The following is a 13,542-nucleotide window of genomic DNA, read 5'->3' on the forward strand; positions in this document are numbered from 1 at the left end:
GTAGTGATACCTCATTGTGGTTTTAGTTTGCATTTCCCTGATTGCATGTGCTTATTGGCCATTCATGTAAACCCGTCAGTGAAATGCCTCTTCATGTCTTTCGCCCATTTTAATCGGATTGTTTGATTTTGCTGTTCAATTTTGAGAGCGCTTCATATATTCTAGACACTAGTCCTTAGATGGGTATGTGTTTTGCAAATATTTTCTTTTACTCTATAGCTTGTCTTTTCATCTTCTTAATAGAGTCTTTCACAAAAGGAAATTTTTAATTTTGATGACGTCTGATTTATCCATTTTTTTCTTTTGTGGATCATGGTTTTATGGTCAAGTCTATGAACTCTTCCCCAAGCCCTTAGTCCTGAAGATTTTTCTCATATCATTCCTTCTGAAAGTGCTATAGATGTACACTTAAGACCCAAAAAAGTCATCAATTTTGAGTTAGGGTTTGTATGAGGTGTGTGAGGATTAGATCAAGGTTCATTATTTTTGCCTATAGATGCCTAGTTGCTCCAGCACCTTTTGTTGGAAAGGCTGTCCTGCTTCCATTGAGTGGCGTTTGCACCTTTAACAGAAATCTCTTGAGCATATTTGGGCAGGTCTTTCTAGGTAGTTCATTCTGTTGTACTGTTCTATGTGTCTACCCTTCTGCCACTGTCTTGATTACTGTAACCATAAAGTAAGCCTTAATACTGGGTAGGCTGATTTCCCCCCCACTTTATTCTTCTTTCTCAAGGTTGTTTTAGCTATTCTAGGGCCTGTGCTTTTCTATACAAGTTTTAGAATAAGTTTATTTATGTCTACAGAAAGCTGGCTGGGATTTTGATAGGACTTGTGTTAAATATGTAGATGAATTTGGGAAGAGTTGATGTCTTTAAGGGAGTCTTCAAATCCATGAACACAGTATGTCTCTCCATTTATTTATGTCTTCTTTGATTTCGCTCATAAGCATATTGTAATTTTCAGCCTGCAGGTCCTGTACATGTTTTTCAAGTGTACAGCTAAGTATTTCATTTTCTCTGGAACAATTTTAAATGGTTATGTGTTTTAATTTTAGATTCCGTATGTTCATTGCTATCATATGATTGATTTTGATATTTGTTGCTCCTGTATCGTTAGACCTTGCTGAAGTCACTTACTGATTCTAGGAAGCGTTTTTTGTAGGTTCCTTGGAGTTTTCTACATAGATGATCATGTCATCGGCAAATAGGTTTATTTCTTCCTTCCCAATCTGTATGTCTTTTATTTCTCATTGCAATGTTGAACCTCCCATGCTATGTTAAATAAGAGTGGTGAGAACAGTGTCCTTGGCCTGTTCCTGATCTTCAGGAGAGAGTGTTCAGTCTTTCACCATTAAGTCTGACAAGAGCTATGGGTGTTTTCTAGATGCTCTCTATGAAGTTGAGGTACTTCCCTCTATTCCTAAGTTGCTGAATTTTTTTCATAAATGGGCATTGGATTTTCCACGTTGATAAGATTACAGGCAGACCTCGTTTTATTGCGCTTCACTTTATTGCACTTTGCAGATATTGCGTTTTTACAAATTGAAGTTTTGTGGTGACCCTGCGTTGAGCCAGTCTATCAGTGCCATTTTTCCAACCGCATTTGCTGACTTCGTGTCTCTGTGTCACGTGTTGGTAATTCAAAACTATTTGAAACTTTTTCATTATTATTATATTTGCTGCGGTCTGTGATAAGTGATCGTTGATGTTCCTGTTGCAAAAAGATTACTACTTCCTGAAGGCTCAGATTATGGATAGCATTTTTTAGTAATAAAATATTTTTTAATTAAGGTACATACATTTTTGGGGGGGCATAATGCTGTTGCACTTTAACAGACTACAGTATAGTGTAAACATAATTTTTTTTTTTTTTTTTTTGTGGCACGCGGGCCTCTCACTGCTGTGGCCTCTCCCGTTGTGGAGCACAGGCTCCGGACGCGCAGGCTCAGCAGCCATGGCTCATGGGCCCAGCCGCTCCACGGCATGTGGGATCTTCCCGGACCAGGGCACAAACCCGCGTCCCCTGCATCGGCAGGCGGACTCTCAACCACTGCGCCACCAGGGAAGCCCGTAAACATAATTTTGTGTGCACTGGGAAACCAAAAAAAAAAAATCATGTGACTTGCTTTATTAATATTCGCTTTATTGCAGTGGTCTGGAACCATCCCCACAGTATCTCCGAGGTATGCCTGTATATGAGTTTTTTCTTCTTTAGGCCACTGATATCGTAGGGCACATTGTTTTTCAAATGTTGATCCAGCCTTGCATAACCAGAACAAGTCCCGTTTGTTCATGATGTATAATTCTTTCTATACATTCTGTTTAGTTTGCTAATATCTTGTTGAGGATTTTATATATTAGTTCAGGAGAGAGATTGGGCTGTAGTTTTTTCTTAATACAGTCTTTTTCTGTGTTTATTATCAGGTTAATGCTGGCCTCATAAAATAAGTTGGGAAATATCCCTCCTCCCTATTTTCTGGAAGAGGTTTTATAAAATTGGTGTTAATTCCTCTTTAAATGCTTGGTAAAATTTACCAGTGAAACCATCAAAAAGCCTGGAAATTTCTTTTTTTAGGAGCTTTTAAATTAAAAATTCTGTTTCATTAATGGTTATAGAAATATTCAGATTGTGTTTTCATCTAGGTTGAATTATTTTTTTATTGTGGTAAACATACTAACATAGAATTTACCATTTTAACCTTTTCTTTTTTTTTTGCGGTACGCGGGCCTCTCACTGTTGTGGCCTCTCCCGTTGCGGAGCACAGGCTCCGGACGCGCAGGCTCAGCGGCCATGGCTCACGGGCCCAGCCGCTCCGCAGCATGTGGGATCTTCCCGGACCGGGGCACGAACCCGCGTCCCCTGCATCAGCAGGCGGACCCTCAACCACTGCGCCACCAGGGAAGCCCCAATTTTAACCATTTTAAATGTACAGTTCATTGGCATTAAGTACATTCCCAGTGTTGGACAACCATCACCACTATCCATTTCCAGAACTTTCTCCTCATCCCAAACAGAAACTCTGTACCCAGTAAACAGTAACTCCTCATTTTCCTCTACCCTGAACCCCTGCTAACCTCTGTTCTACTTTCTGTCTCTAAGAATTTTCTACCTGAAATAAGTGGAATCATACAAAATATGTCCTTTTATGTCTGGCTTATTTCACTTAGCGTAATGTTTTCCAAGTTTGTCCATGTTGTTGCATGTATCAGAATTTCATTCCTTTATAAGGCTGAGTAATATTCCATTGTGTGTATATACCATATTTTATCTGTTTATAAATTGGCAGACGTTTGAGTTGTTTCTACCCTTTGTCTGTTGTGAATAGTGCTGTATTGAACATTGTGCAGGTATCCGTTTGAGTCCCTGCCTTCAGTCCTTTTGGGCTTATGCCTAGAAGTGGAATCGAAGGATCAGGTAGTAATTCTACGTTTAAATTTTTGAGTAATCACCAAAGTGTTCTCCACAGCAGCTGCACCATTTTATACATTCCCACCAGCAAAATACCAGGGTTCCAATTTCTCCACATCCTCACCAACATTTGTTATTTTTCATTTTTCTTTTGATAATAGCCATCCTAATGAGTGTGAAGTGGTATCTCCTTGTGGATTTGATTTATATTTCCCTAATGACCAATACTTTGAGCATTTTTCATGTGCTTATTGACCATTTGTATATCTTCTTTGAAGATATGTCTATTCAAGTTCTTTGCCCATCTTTAAATCTCATTTTTTAAATTGTTGTAGGAGTCCTTTATATAGTCTGGATTTTAATCTCTTACTGGATATATGATTTATGAATATATTCTCTCATTCTGGGATTGTTTTTTGATTCTCTTGATAGTGTCCTTTGCACAAAAGGCTTTACTTTTGATGAGGGCCAATTTATCTATTATTCCTTTTGTTGCCTATGCTTTTGGTGTCATATCCAAGAAGTCATTACCAAATCCAATATCATGAAGATTTTCCCCTATGTTTTTTCCTAAGAGTTTTATAGTTTGAGCTCTTATGTTTAGGACTTTGATCCATTTTGAATTAATTTTTATATATGGTGTAAGGTAAGGGTCCAACTTCATTCTTTGGCATGTGGATATTCAGTTTCTTGGTACCCTTGTCAAGAACATATTGACCATAGAGTTATGTCTGGGCTTTCTGTTCTGTTCTGTTAGTCTATATGTCTGTTCTTATGCCAGTACCACACTGTTTTGATTGCTGTAGCTTTGTAGTAAGTTTTGAAATCAGGAAAGTGAGTTCTTCTTTTTCAAGATTCTTTTGTCTATTTGGGGTCTCTTGAGACTCCATATGAATTTTAGGATGGGGTTTTCTAAGTCTGCCCAAAAAACTGTTTTGGATTTTGGTAGAGATTGCACTGAATCTGTAGATCACTTTGGGTAGTATTGTCATCTTAACAATATTAGTCTTATGTTACGTGAACATGGGATTGAGTTGAGTTGTGATAGTTTGTGGATTTCAAGGAATTGGTCCATTTCTTCTAAGTTGTCAAATACATAAAGTTGTTCATAGCGTTTTCTTATTATCCTTTTAATAGTGCAGAATCTATAATGATATCTGCTGTTTCATTCCTTATATTAGTATTTTGGGGTTTTTTTCTTCAATTATATTTGTTAGTAAGGCTAGAGGTGTATCAATTTTACTGACTTTTTCAAAGAACAAGCCGTTTGGTTGATCTATTTTACTTTTCTATTTTCAATTTCATTGATTTCCGCTCTTACATTATTTCCTTCTGTCTGCTTGCTTTGGGTTTGTTTTTCTAGTATCTAGCTCGTCATTTTCTAGTATCTTGGGTTAGGAACTTGGATTATTGATTTGAGACCTTTCTTTGTTTCTAATTTAAGCATTTAGTGCTATAAACTTCCCTCTCAGCATTACTTTAGTTACATCTCCCATATTTTGATATGCTGTATTTTCATTTTCATTAGGGCTATTTATTCTTAAAATTTCATTTTGAGACTTTCTCATTGACCGTTGTTTTATTTAGAAGTGTGTTGTTTATTTCCAAGTGTTTAGAGATTTTCTTGTTTTCTCTTACTTGTTTTTGGTTTGGTTGTTTCTAGTTTGATTCCATTATAGTCAGAGATACCACTCTCTATCACTTCCATACTTTTAAATTTGTTGAGGTTTGTTTCTGGTTCAGGGTGTGATCTGTTGGTGAATATTCCATGGGTGCTTAAACAGTTACTTACTCTGCTGCGATTGGGTAGTGTCCATTATGCCAGTTGCATCCTGTTAGTTGACTGTGTTGTTTAGTTCTTCTATGTCCTTGCTGGTTTTCATTCTAGTAGTTCTGTCAGTTGCTGAGAGTAGAGTATTTGGATTTGTTTATTTCTTTTCTCAGCTCTGTGAATTTTAGCTTCATGTGTTTTGAGACTCTTGTTTGGTGCTTACACACTTACGATTGTTGTGTTCCTGGTGGATTGGTCCTTTATCATTATGTGACATCCCCCTTTATTGCTAGTGAGAACTGGCAGGTCATGTCTTACTGTGTTTTTAACACTCTTTCCAGAAGACTCAGACTTATAATTCTTTGATCCATAGACAACCCCAGGCTCTATCCAAAAAAGATAGGTAATGCATTGTAAATTACCTGGGCAGTTTGAGGATTACGTTATTGATCTGTAAAAGTCATTGAGGTTTTTTCCCCCACAAACATTGCTGCTTCTATTCTAAGTGCTTCCTGTATACGGCACTGTCTATGCCTTTCCCTTCCCTTAAATTTCCTGTCCCTCTGCTACCTCCAATTATAGGAACAGTTATGGGAGTCTTGAAGTTCAAGAAAAACTACTGGAAAACTCCTGTGTGGCATGCTACGTAATTGATGTGCAAGAAGTCCACAATTTGAAAGGAATATGGTTGAGCTGAAAGACCTAGTATTAACAGCAGTAACCACACTTATATACAATATTTTGTTGGTGTTGTAACCACTTTCAGCTGATGAGACACTCGCATACTCTACTGGGAACATAGCGTCACTTCATCCCTGGGCAGTATTACCTGTGATTACGGTGCCGGGTTGAGAGTGGTGACGGCCAAGGCTTGGAGCTCTTGGGTTGTGCTCCAGCTCTGGGACCCCCTGAAGCATGTGGTCATCTCCTGTAGATCTGGGCTCAAGTCCCAGCTCCACTAATCACCAGATCAAATGTGGGATCATGTCCGCCTCACCACCCATCCTGTGAAGAAAAGCAAGCAGAACTCGTCTCCTGTAAACCCTCTTGCATCTCTTTGTCATCCTCAAGGTGGTTCTTCAGAGGCATCAGAGGGACCTCAGGACCAGGACAGGAGTGCTGTGCTCATGCTGTGACTTCCCTGAGCCGTGCAGGGGCTGCTGTGTGTGTTACTAATTGTGCTCCCCTTGCTGTCCCCCTTCCCCCTTTTAGAGAGATGGGACCGTGTCACCACCACAACCAGGAGACCGGGAGCGACCAGAGCTCCAGCAAAGCCTGCAGGTAACACGGCTGTTCTGAGGAGGGCACTAAGGAGGGACCCCGTGGAGCTCCCTGGGGCCATGTCCAAATGAGCTGCCTGTAATTTAACCAACTGGCTTTGTCTTTTACGTTTTAGGGCCCCCTGACGAAAAAGACTTTGACCTGGCCGATGCCTTGGATGATCGAAATGATCAAGATCATGGCCACAGGAAGCCGAGTGCAGGAGGAGGAGGTAAGTCACAGCTGGTTGAAGGCACAGGCCAGTGCTGTAGCTCCCGGGTCAGGGTGTAGCTCATTAACTACAGCAGCGCACAGAGCCACTCCTGGCCTGGCAGAGCTGGGGCGCTTCAAGGCCCAGGAGAACCCTACCACAGTGGTTCTCAAGCGTTTTGGTCTCAGGACTCCCCAAATTATGGAGGATCTCTATTGCGGTGTGGGTCACGTCTATCGATATTTATCATCTTTGAATCTAAAACTGGAGAAAAATTAAAATGAACAACAGCAAATACACACATGTTAATAACATAAATAGCAGATTTCATGAGAAATAACTATGGCAAGATAAAGACAATTTAGTGAGAAAAGTGGTATCATTGTACATTTTTTGCAAATTTCTATGTCTATCTTAGTAGGAAAGCTAGGGGACTTCCCTGGCGGTCCAGTGGTTAAGACTCCGCACTTCCTGGTTGGGGAACTAAGATCCCGCCTGCTGTGGTGCGGCCAAAAAAGAAGAGCTAGACTCTCACATCTCCATCTCCTTCTGGGCTCAAGTTGTGATATGTTGTTACAGTTGATGTATATGAAGGAGATCTGGCCTTATAAGAGATACGCCATTGAAAGGGGAAGAATATTTTAATAGACTTTTCAGATCATTGATTCACATCATTTTTCTTTGGTAAGACACCCAAACTCGACCACTGGTTGTTTCTTATAGGTTAAGTGCACCGTAGAATGTGAAACCATATCAGTGAATTTTCCATCGTTGATTTCATTAAACTCCCCAGGGATCCTCATGTACTTTTTTTTTTTTTTGCTGTACGTGGGCCTCTCACTGTTGTGGCCTCTCCCATTGCGGAGCACAGGCTCCAGACACGCAGGCTCAGCGGCCACGGCTCACGGGCCCAGCCGCTCCGCGGCATGAGGGATCTTCCCGGACCGGGGCACGAACCCGTGTCCCCTGCATCGGCAGGCGGACTCTCAACCACTGCGCCACCAGGGAAGCCCCCTCATGTACTTTTTAGTGGAACTTTACCCATTCATGGTTTTGTGCATTATGCATTGCTCATTTGGAAAATATTGTTCTTAAGTCTTTTGACCTTCCAAATAATGCCATATTTCATTATGCAGTGCCCCCAATTCACATCTGTTAATATCACCACCATCTCATTAGAAAACGTCTTTAAGTATTGGCAAGTTGTTAAGCTCGCAGTGGTAGATATAGATTTTTCAAAATTCTCTTTTCTGTTTGAAATATTATCACTGGCAACAAGTACTGCCAGTGGTTTTCTTTAAAGTGACAGCCCCATTTCATTCATTTTCAAGAAAACACCTTCCAAATACTCAAGCTGCCATACCACAGTTAGCCCATCATTCTTTCTTTCTAGTAAAAGTAGTCTTTCATGACAGAAAGCAGCTGATAAAAGCCGAATTGAAACAGTCACACATGTGCTTTTCTGAGTCAACTATAGGACTTTGGAGTGGAACAGAAATGCCGTAAGCACGCTTCCCACTTCATCACAGAATATTAAAAGATGTGTACTCAACGGTTGAGCTATAATAAAATTAATTTTTCGGTTTCCTTGTATTAGTTTTCTGTTACCACCATAACAAATGATCACAAGCTGTTTCTTTGGGTGAGGAGTTCAGGAACAGCTCAGCTGAGTTTTTCTCTTCAGAACCTCATACACCTTCAGTCACAGTGTCATCCAGGTCTGCAGTCTCAGCTGAGGTTGGGTTGTCTTCCAAGCTCGTGTGCTCGTTGGCAGAGAACCGTTTCCTTGCAGTTCTAGAACAAGTGAATACTTGCTTCTTAAGACCACCAGGAGAAAAAACAGAGACTAGACGGAAGGGAGAGAAGGGGGGAGGGGGAGGGGAGGGGGAGGGGGGAGTAGAGAAGAGCAGGGAGGGGGAGAGGAAGGCTAAGACTATTGCTTCTAGTGTTTGAGCTCAGGAGGGCCTCAACCCTGTTTTAAAGGGCTCACTTGATTAATTTCAGGCTCACCCAGGAAAATCTGCCTTTTGATTAATGCCAAGTCAAACTGATGTGGTAACTTAATTACATCTGCAAAGTCCATTCACCTCGGCATGTAATATAACCTAATCACGGGTTGATAGCCATCCCATGCATGGTTCCACTCGCACCCAGTCATGGCATACTGGGGTGTGTACACTGATGGGAAGGGATCTTGGGGGCCCCTTTAGAGTTTTGCCTACGCATTCATCAAGGGTCCTCTTAAGTGGCGGTCACTTTCTGGGGATGTTGGACAACATTAAGTAACAAATTTCTTGTCTCTGAGAAATGTTTTTGGCATTGAGATGTGTGTTTTGTTTTCTCCAGGTTTTTCAGACAAGGATCTTGAAGACATAGTAGGGGGCGGTGAATACAAACCTGACAGGGGTAAAGGTAGGAGCACTGATTTGTCCAAATGCCTTATTCTTGTTAAAGACGGGATTATACAGCAACCAGGTTGATTGGAGGTGTTCTTACTCAGACTCTGGGAAATCAAAGGTAGTTAGTTCCTAGACATCCCTGCTTGCAGTTTGGGGTTGACTTGGAATGATACAGAGACTGTGCAGCTCAAGGGGGCATTTATGAGCCAGTTTGGAAAAGCCACACATTTTCCCTGATGTTCCTTAAGCCAAGTTGCTGCATGGGTTAATGTGTCCACACTAGCAGAAGCTGTTTGCCAAGGCAGCACCAGTTACAGTAACTGAAGGTCACAGGACTCATTGGGAACAGCCTTCGCAACCTGGGGAGCCTGTCACTCTTGGGATGGGGGGAGCAAAACTCATCATGACAAGAGCTTTTTTAAGACACCCGTAGCAAGTCAGATATCTTTTAAAATCTTTTCATTTTGCAGTAGTTTGAGTCACAAGAAGTTGTAAAAATAAACAAATTGTTTAGGAAAATTCCTGTGTACCCTTCACCCAGCTTCCCCTGATATCTTGACAAAACTATAGTTACATTGTCAAAACCAGGAAGCTGACAGTTGTTCAATATTGTTATTAAGTCACATACAGATCTTATTCAGATTTCATCAGATCTTGCATGCACTTGTGTGTGTGTGTGTGTGTCTGTACACATGGACACATGCACTCATGGGTCTGGGTCGATGAAATTGTATCAGATGTGTCAGCCCTTCATAGTCACACCCTCCCCCAAGGCAGGTAGTTTTAGTTCCCCCGCAAATCACCCAAAGACTTAAACCTTTTGTCTTAATATGTTGGCAAGATCTGATCCTAGTATGGAGACAATGTTAGCCAGACTTGATGTGGCAAAATAAGTTAGGGTTGTAATTTGTGGTTGGTACTTGTGGTTGTAACCTGTTCTGATGGTATGTTGTGATTATAACTTGTAATTCTGGTGGTAAGTTTTTATGATTGTAACTATTGTGATGGTAACCTGTTGTGATGCTAAGTTGTGGGTATAGCATTTTTTGGTGATTCCCTGTTGTGGTTGTGATTTGTGGTTGTGAGTGTAACAGCAAGTTCCGAGTGTAACATGTGATTGTTTCCAGTGTCAGCCTGCTGTACTCCCCACAGTCTAGGCTGTGGCACTAGCATCTGCTTCTTTCTTGTAGGAATTGTGTGCCTTTCGTATGGGAACAGTGTGGTTCTGATTAAAGGATACTGTAGTCGAATCTGTCCTTCAAACCACCTTTCCAAACAGTGTCATTTTGAGTAAAAAGCTCCAAAAACCTCTAAATGAAACTCACAGGTGTCAGGAGAACATGGAACATTTAAAGGGCAAACCCAGCAAATTAGCCAATTACTCCCGGGTGACAAATGGTATTTCCAGATGGTGAGAAGAGAGGGGTTTCCTTATTAAAAGTACCTGTTTTAACAAGGAAGAAGTGCTAGGAAATTCATTAATTAGGCTCAGATTTGAATTTCTCTTGTAAAGAATAATCAATTGTTAGCATAAGATATACTCTGTCATTATAGGTGTCAGTAAAAGAAAGTAGAGAGTCCCGGCAAAAAATACGAGTGTGAAACTGAACCTTAGGTTATGATAAGCACACGATGAAGTTCTCAGACAGTCTCTCCATGCAAACGTGCTAATGCCATGTATGAAGATGAAACACCACATTTAAATAAATGACGATCTTCAGCATAAAAACAGTCCTAATTAATGCATTTTCTAACTGTGGGTTTTAGGCACACAGACTCAGCTATAGTTTTGGAGTGTATTTCTGAGATAGTATGTTATCTGTTGTATATTTTTTCTCAAGAACACATTTCTAATGGCCCTGTAGGTGCCCCGTATTTTGTCTGTAGGTAGTAGCGACTGTCTCTCATCAACAGGTCCCGTCAGCCTCCTCCATTCCCTAGCATTTTCACTGACTGAGAAGCTCGAGCCAGTCAGTTTCATCTCGTCATTGCCCCCTCTGTGGTCTACACCTTAGTGTATGCAAGCCTTTCCTCCCATTCCCCCGGAGTTGCTATTTGGTCCCCAGTCATCTCTTGGTGGTCACAGCCCTCTGTCCCATGTGACCTCTGCAGCATTTCACTTTGATGACCACCTCCTCCTTCACGTTCTTTCCTCCTGGGCCCTACCTGGCACTCTCCCACTTTCTTGTTCTCATTCACTTCTTCTTCCTGAACACTGTTGCCTGGTGGGTCTCTTTCCTCGAGCGTCCAGTGGTATGTCATTCTCTTCCCCACTGAAAGGGGAGGGTATTAGAAACCAAGATCTGGGTGTTGAGTGCATTCATTAGTGGGATGTTGCTACTTCTAAACCCTTTAAGTGGGCACAACTAGGAAACACATGGATGTATTTTATTAATAAACCGTGTGTATATATGTATCTATAATTATTTCTGTATCTATTCATCAGCATCTGTGTTAACCTAAGCATGAGTTCATACTTAAGCCTTCTGGCAGTAGGTTACAGTTGGAGACATATTTTAGCATTCCTTTCTTGCTGACCTTTAACTTCTCTCTCTGAGAGTGAGAAACCTACCATCCATCAACTGTTTGCTTACTTGCTCAATTCTGGTATTATACGTGTATAGCGCAATTGTAATTGTTAACCCATACCCCTGTGAGACGCAGCTTTACCAACTACAGTCCAGTGTTTGTTTTTCTTCTTTTGTCTTTACCTTACAGTTTCAGTGCAGTTCTGACATGCGTTTATAATGCAGATGCATTCATTTGTCACAGTCCACATTCCATCCTGGGATCCCCCACCAACCTGGTTGGTGTTTTGCTTGCATACATTAAAGGTCACGCCTTGTGATGCACATTCGTATGGGATTTTACAAATGCATATAGTCATGTGTCCACCAGCCAAGTACCATACAGAACAGTCTGTCACCATAAAAGTTCTTCTGTATACCCCTTGGTACTCAGCCACTCTCTGTTTCCTCAACCCTAATCCATTTTCTCTTCGTGCAACCACTAATCTGTTTATCATCTCCATAGCTTTTGCCTTTTGCAGAATGTCATATGGTTAGAATCATACAGTATGTAGCCTTTCCAGACTGGCTTCTTTCACTTAGCAATGTGCATTAAAGGTTCCTATATGTTTATTCATGGCTTGGTAAGTCATTTCTTTATAATATTTCATTGTCTAGATGTACCACATTCACCTATTGAAGGACATCTTGGTTGCATTTAGCTTTTGGTGATTATAAATATATAAAGCTGCTATAAATATTTACATACAGGTTTTTGTACAGGCGTAAGTTTTCAATCCACATGGCTAAATACCTAGGTGTATAATTTCTGGGTCATATGGTAAATCTATGTTTAGCTTTGCAGTACACTTCCCAGCTGTCTTCTGAAGTGGCCGTACCATTATACTGGGTTGGCCAAAAAGTTCGTTTGGGAAACCCGACCTCTTACATCTTATGGGAATAGTCGAACGAACTTTTTGGCCAACCCAATACTTTTCCATGAGTAATGAATGAGAGTTCCAGTTGCTCTACATGCTTATCAGCAATTGATATTGTCAGGGTTTAAACAAATTTTTTTTGAAGTATATTTGATTTACAATGTTGTATTAATTTCTGCTGTATAGCAAAGTAACTCAGTTTTATATATATATATATATATATATATATATATATATATATATATATATATATATATATATATATATATATATACTTTTCCATTATGGTTTATCTCAGGATATTGAATATAGTTCCCCATGCTACAACAGTAAGACCTTGTTGTTTATCCATCCTATATATACTAGTTTGCATCTGCTAATCTCCAACTCCCAATCCTTCCCTCCCTCCCTCCTCCCTTGGCAACCACAAATCTATTCTCTGTGTCTGTGAGTCTGTTTCGTGGATATGTTCATTTGTGTCATATTTTAAATTCCACATGTAAGTGTTATCATATGGTATTTTTCTTTCTCTGTCTGACTTACTTTGCTTAGTATGATAGTCTCTAGGTCCATCCATGTAGCTGCAGATGGCATTATTTCATTCCTTTTTTCATGGCTGAGTAATACTCCATGGTATATATGTACCACAACTTCTTTATCCATTCATCTTTCAGTGAACACTTAGGTTGCTTCCAAGTCTTGGCTTTTGTAAATAGTGCTGCAGTGAACATTGGGGTGCATGTATCTTTTTGAATTGTAGTTTTGTCTGTATATACGCCCAGGAGTGGGATTACTGGATCATATAGTTCTATTTTTAGTTTTCTGAGGAACCTCCATACTGTTTTCCATAGTGGCTGCACCAATTTACATTCCCACCAGCAGTGTAAGAGGGTTCTGTCAGGGTATGTTTTTTGTTTTTTTTTTTCATTTTAGGCATTCTAATACTTGTGTAGGGGTATCTAATTGTTTTTTCATTGTACTTTCCTAATGGGAAGTGATGTTGAGCATCTTTTTATATTCTTATTTTATACTGTTCTTTGAAGTCTGT

The 13,542-nt window shown here is 40.3% G+C and overlaps 1 protein-coding gene across 2 annotated transcripts in view; it reads left to right on the plus strand.

Moving 5' to 3' along the window:
* The window catches only part of CD99L2 (CD99 molecule like 2), a 112,908-nt gene that overhangs the window by 79,961 nt on the left and 19,405 nt on the right, over nt 1-13,542 (plus strand). For both annotated transcript variants that reach the window (XM_033849753.2, XM_033849754.2), the window contains exons 5-7: nt 6,392-6,460; nt 6,576-6,671; nt 8,997-9,062. In XM_033849753.2, the coding sequence (XP_033705644.1) occupies nt 6,392-6,460; nt 6,576-6,671; nt 8,997-9,062 (231 nt within the window). The remainder of the gene's footprint in view (nt 1-6,391; nt 6,461-6,575; nt 6,672-8,996; nt 9,063-13,542) is intronic.

This window comes from Tursiops truncatus, chromosome X, assembly GCF_011762595.2.
Source record: "Tursiops truncatus isolate mTurTru1 chromosome X, mTurTru1.mat.Y, whole genome shotgun sequence".
Lineage (NCBI taxonomy): Eukaryota > Metazoa > Chordata > Mammalia > Artiodactyla > Delphinidae > Tursiops > Tursiops truncatus.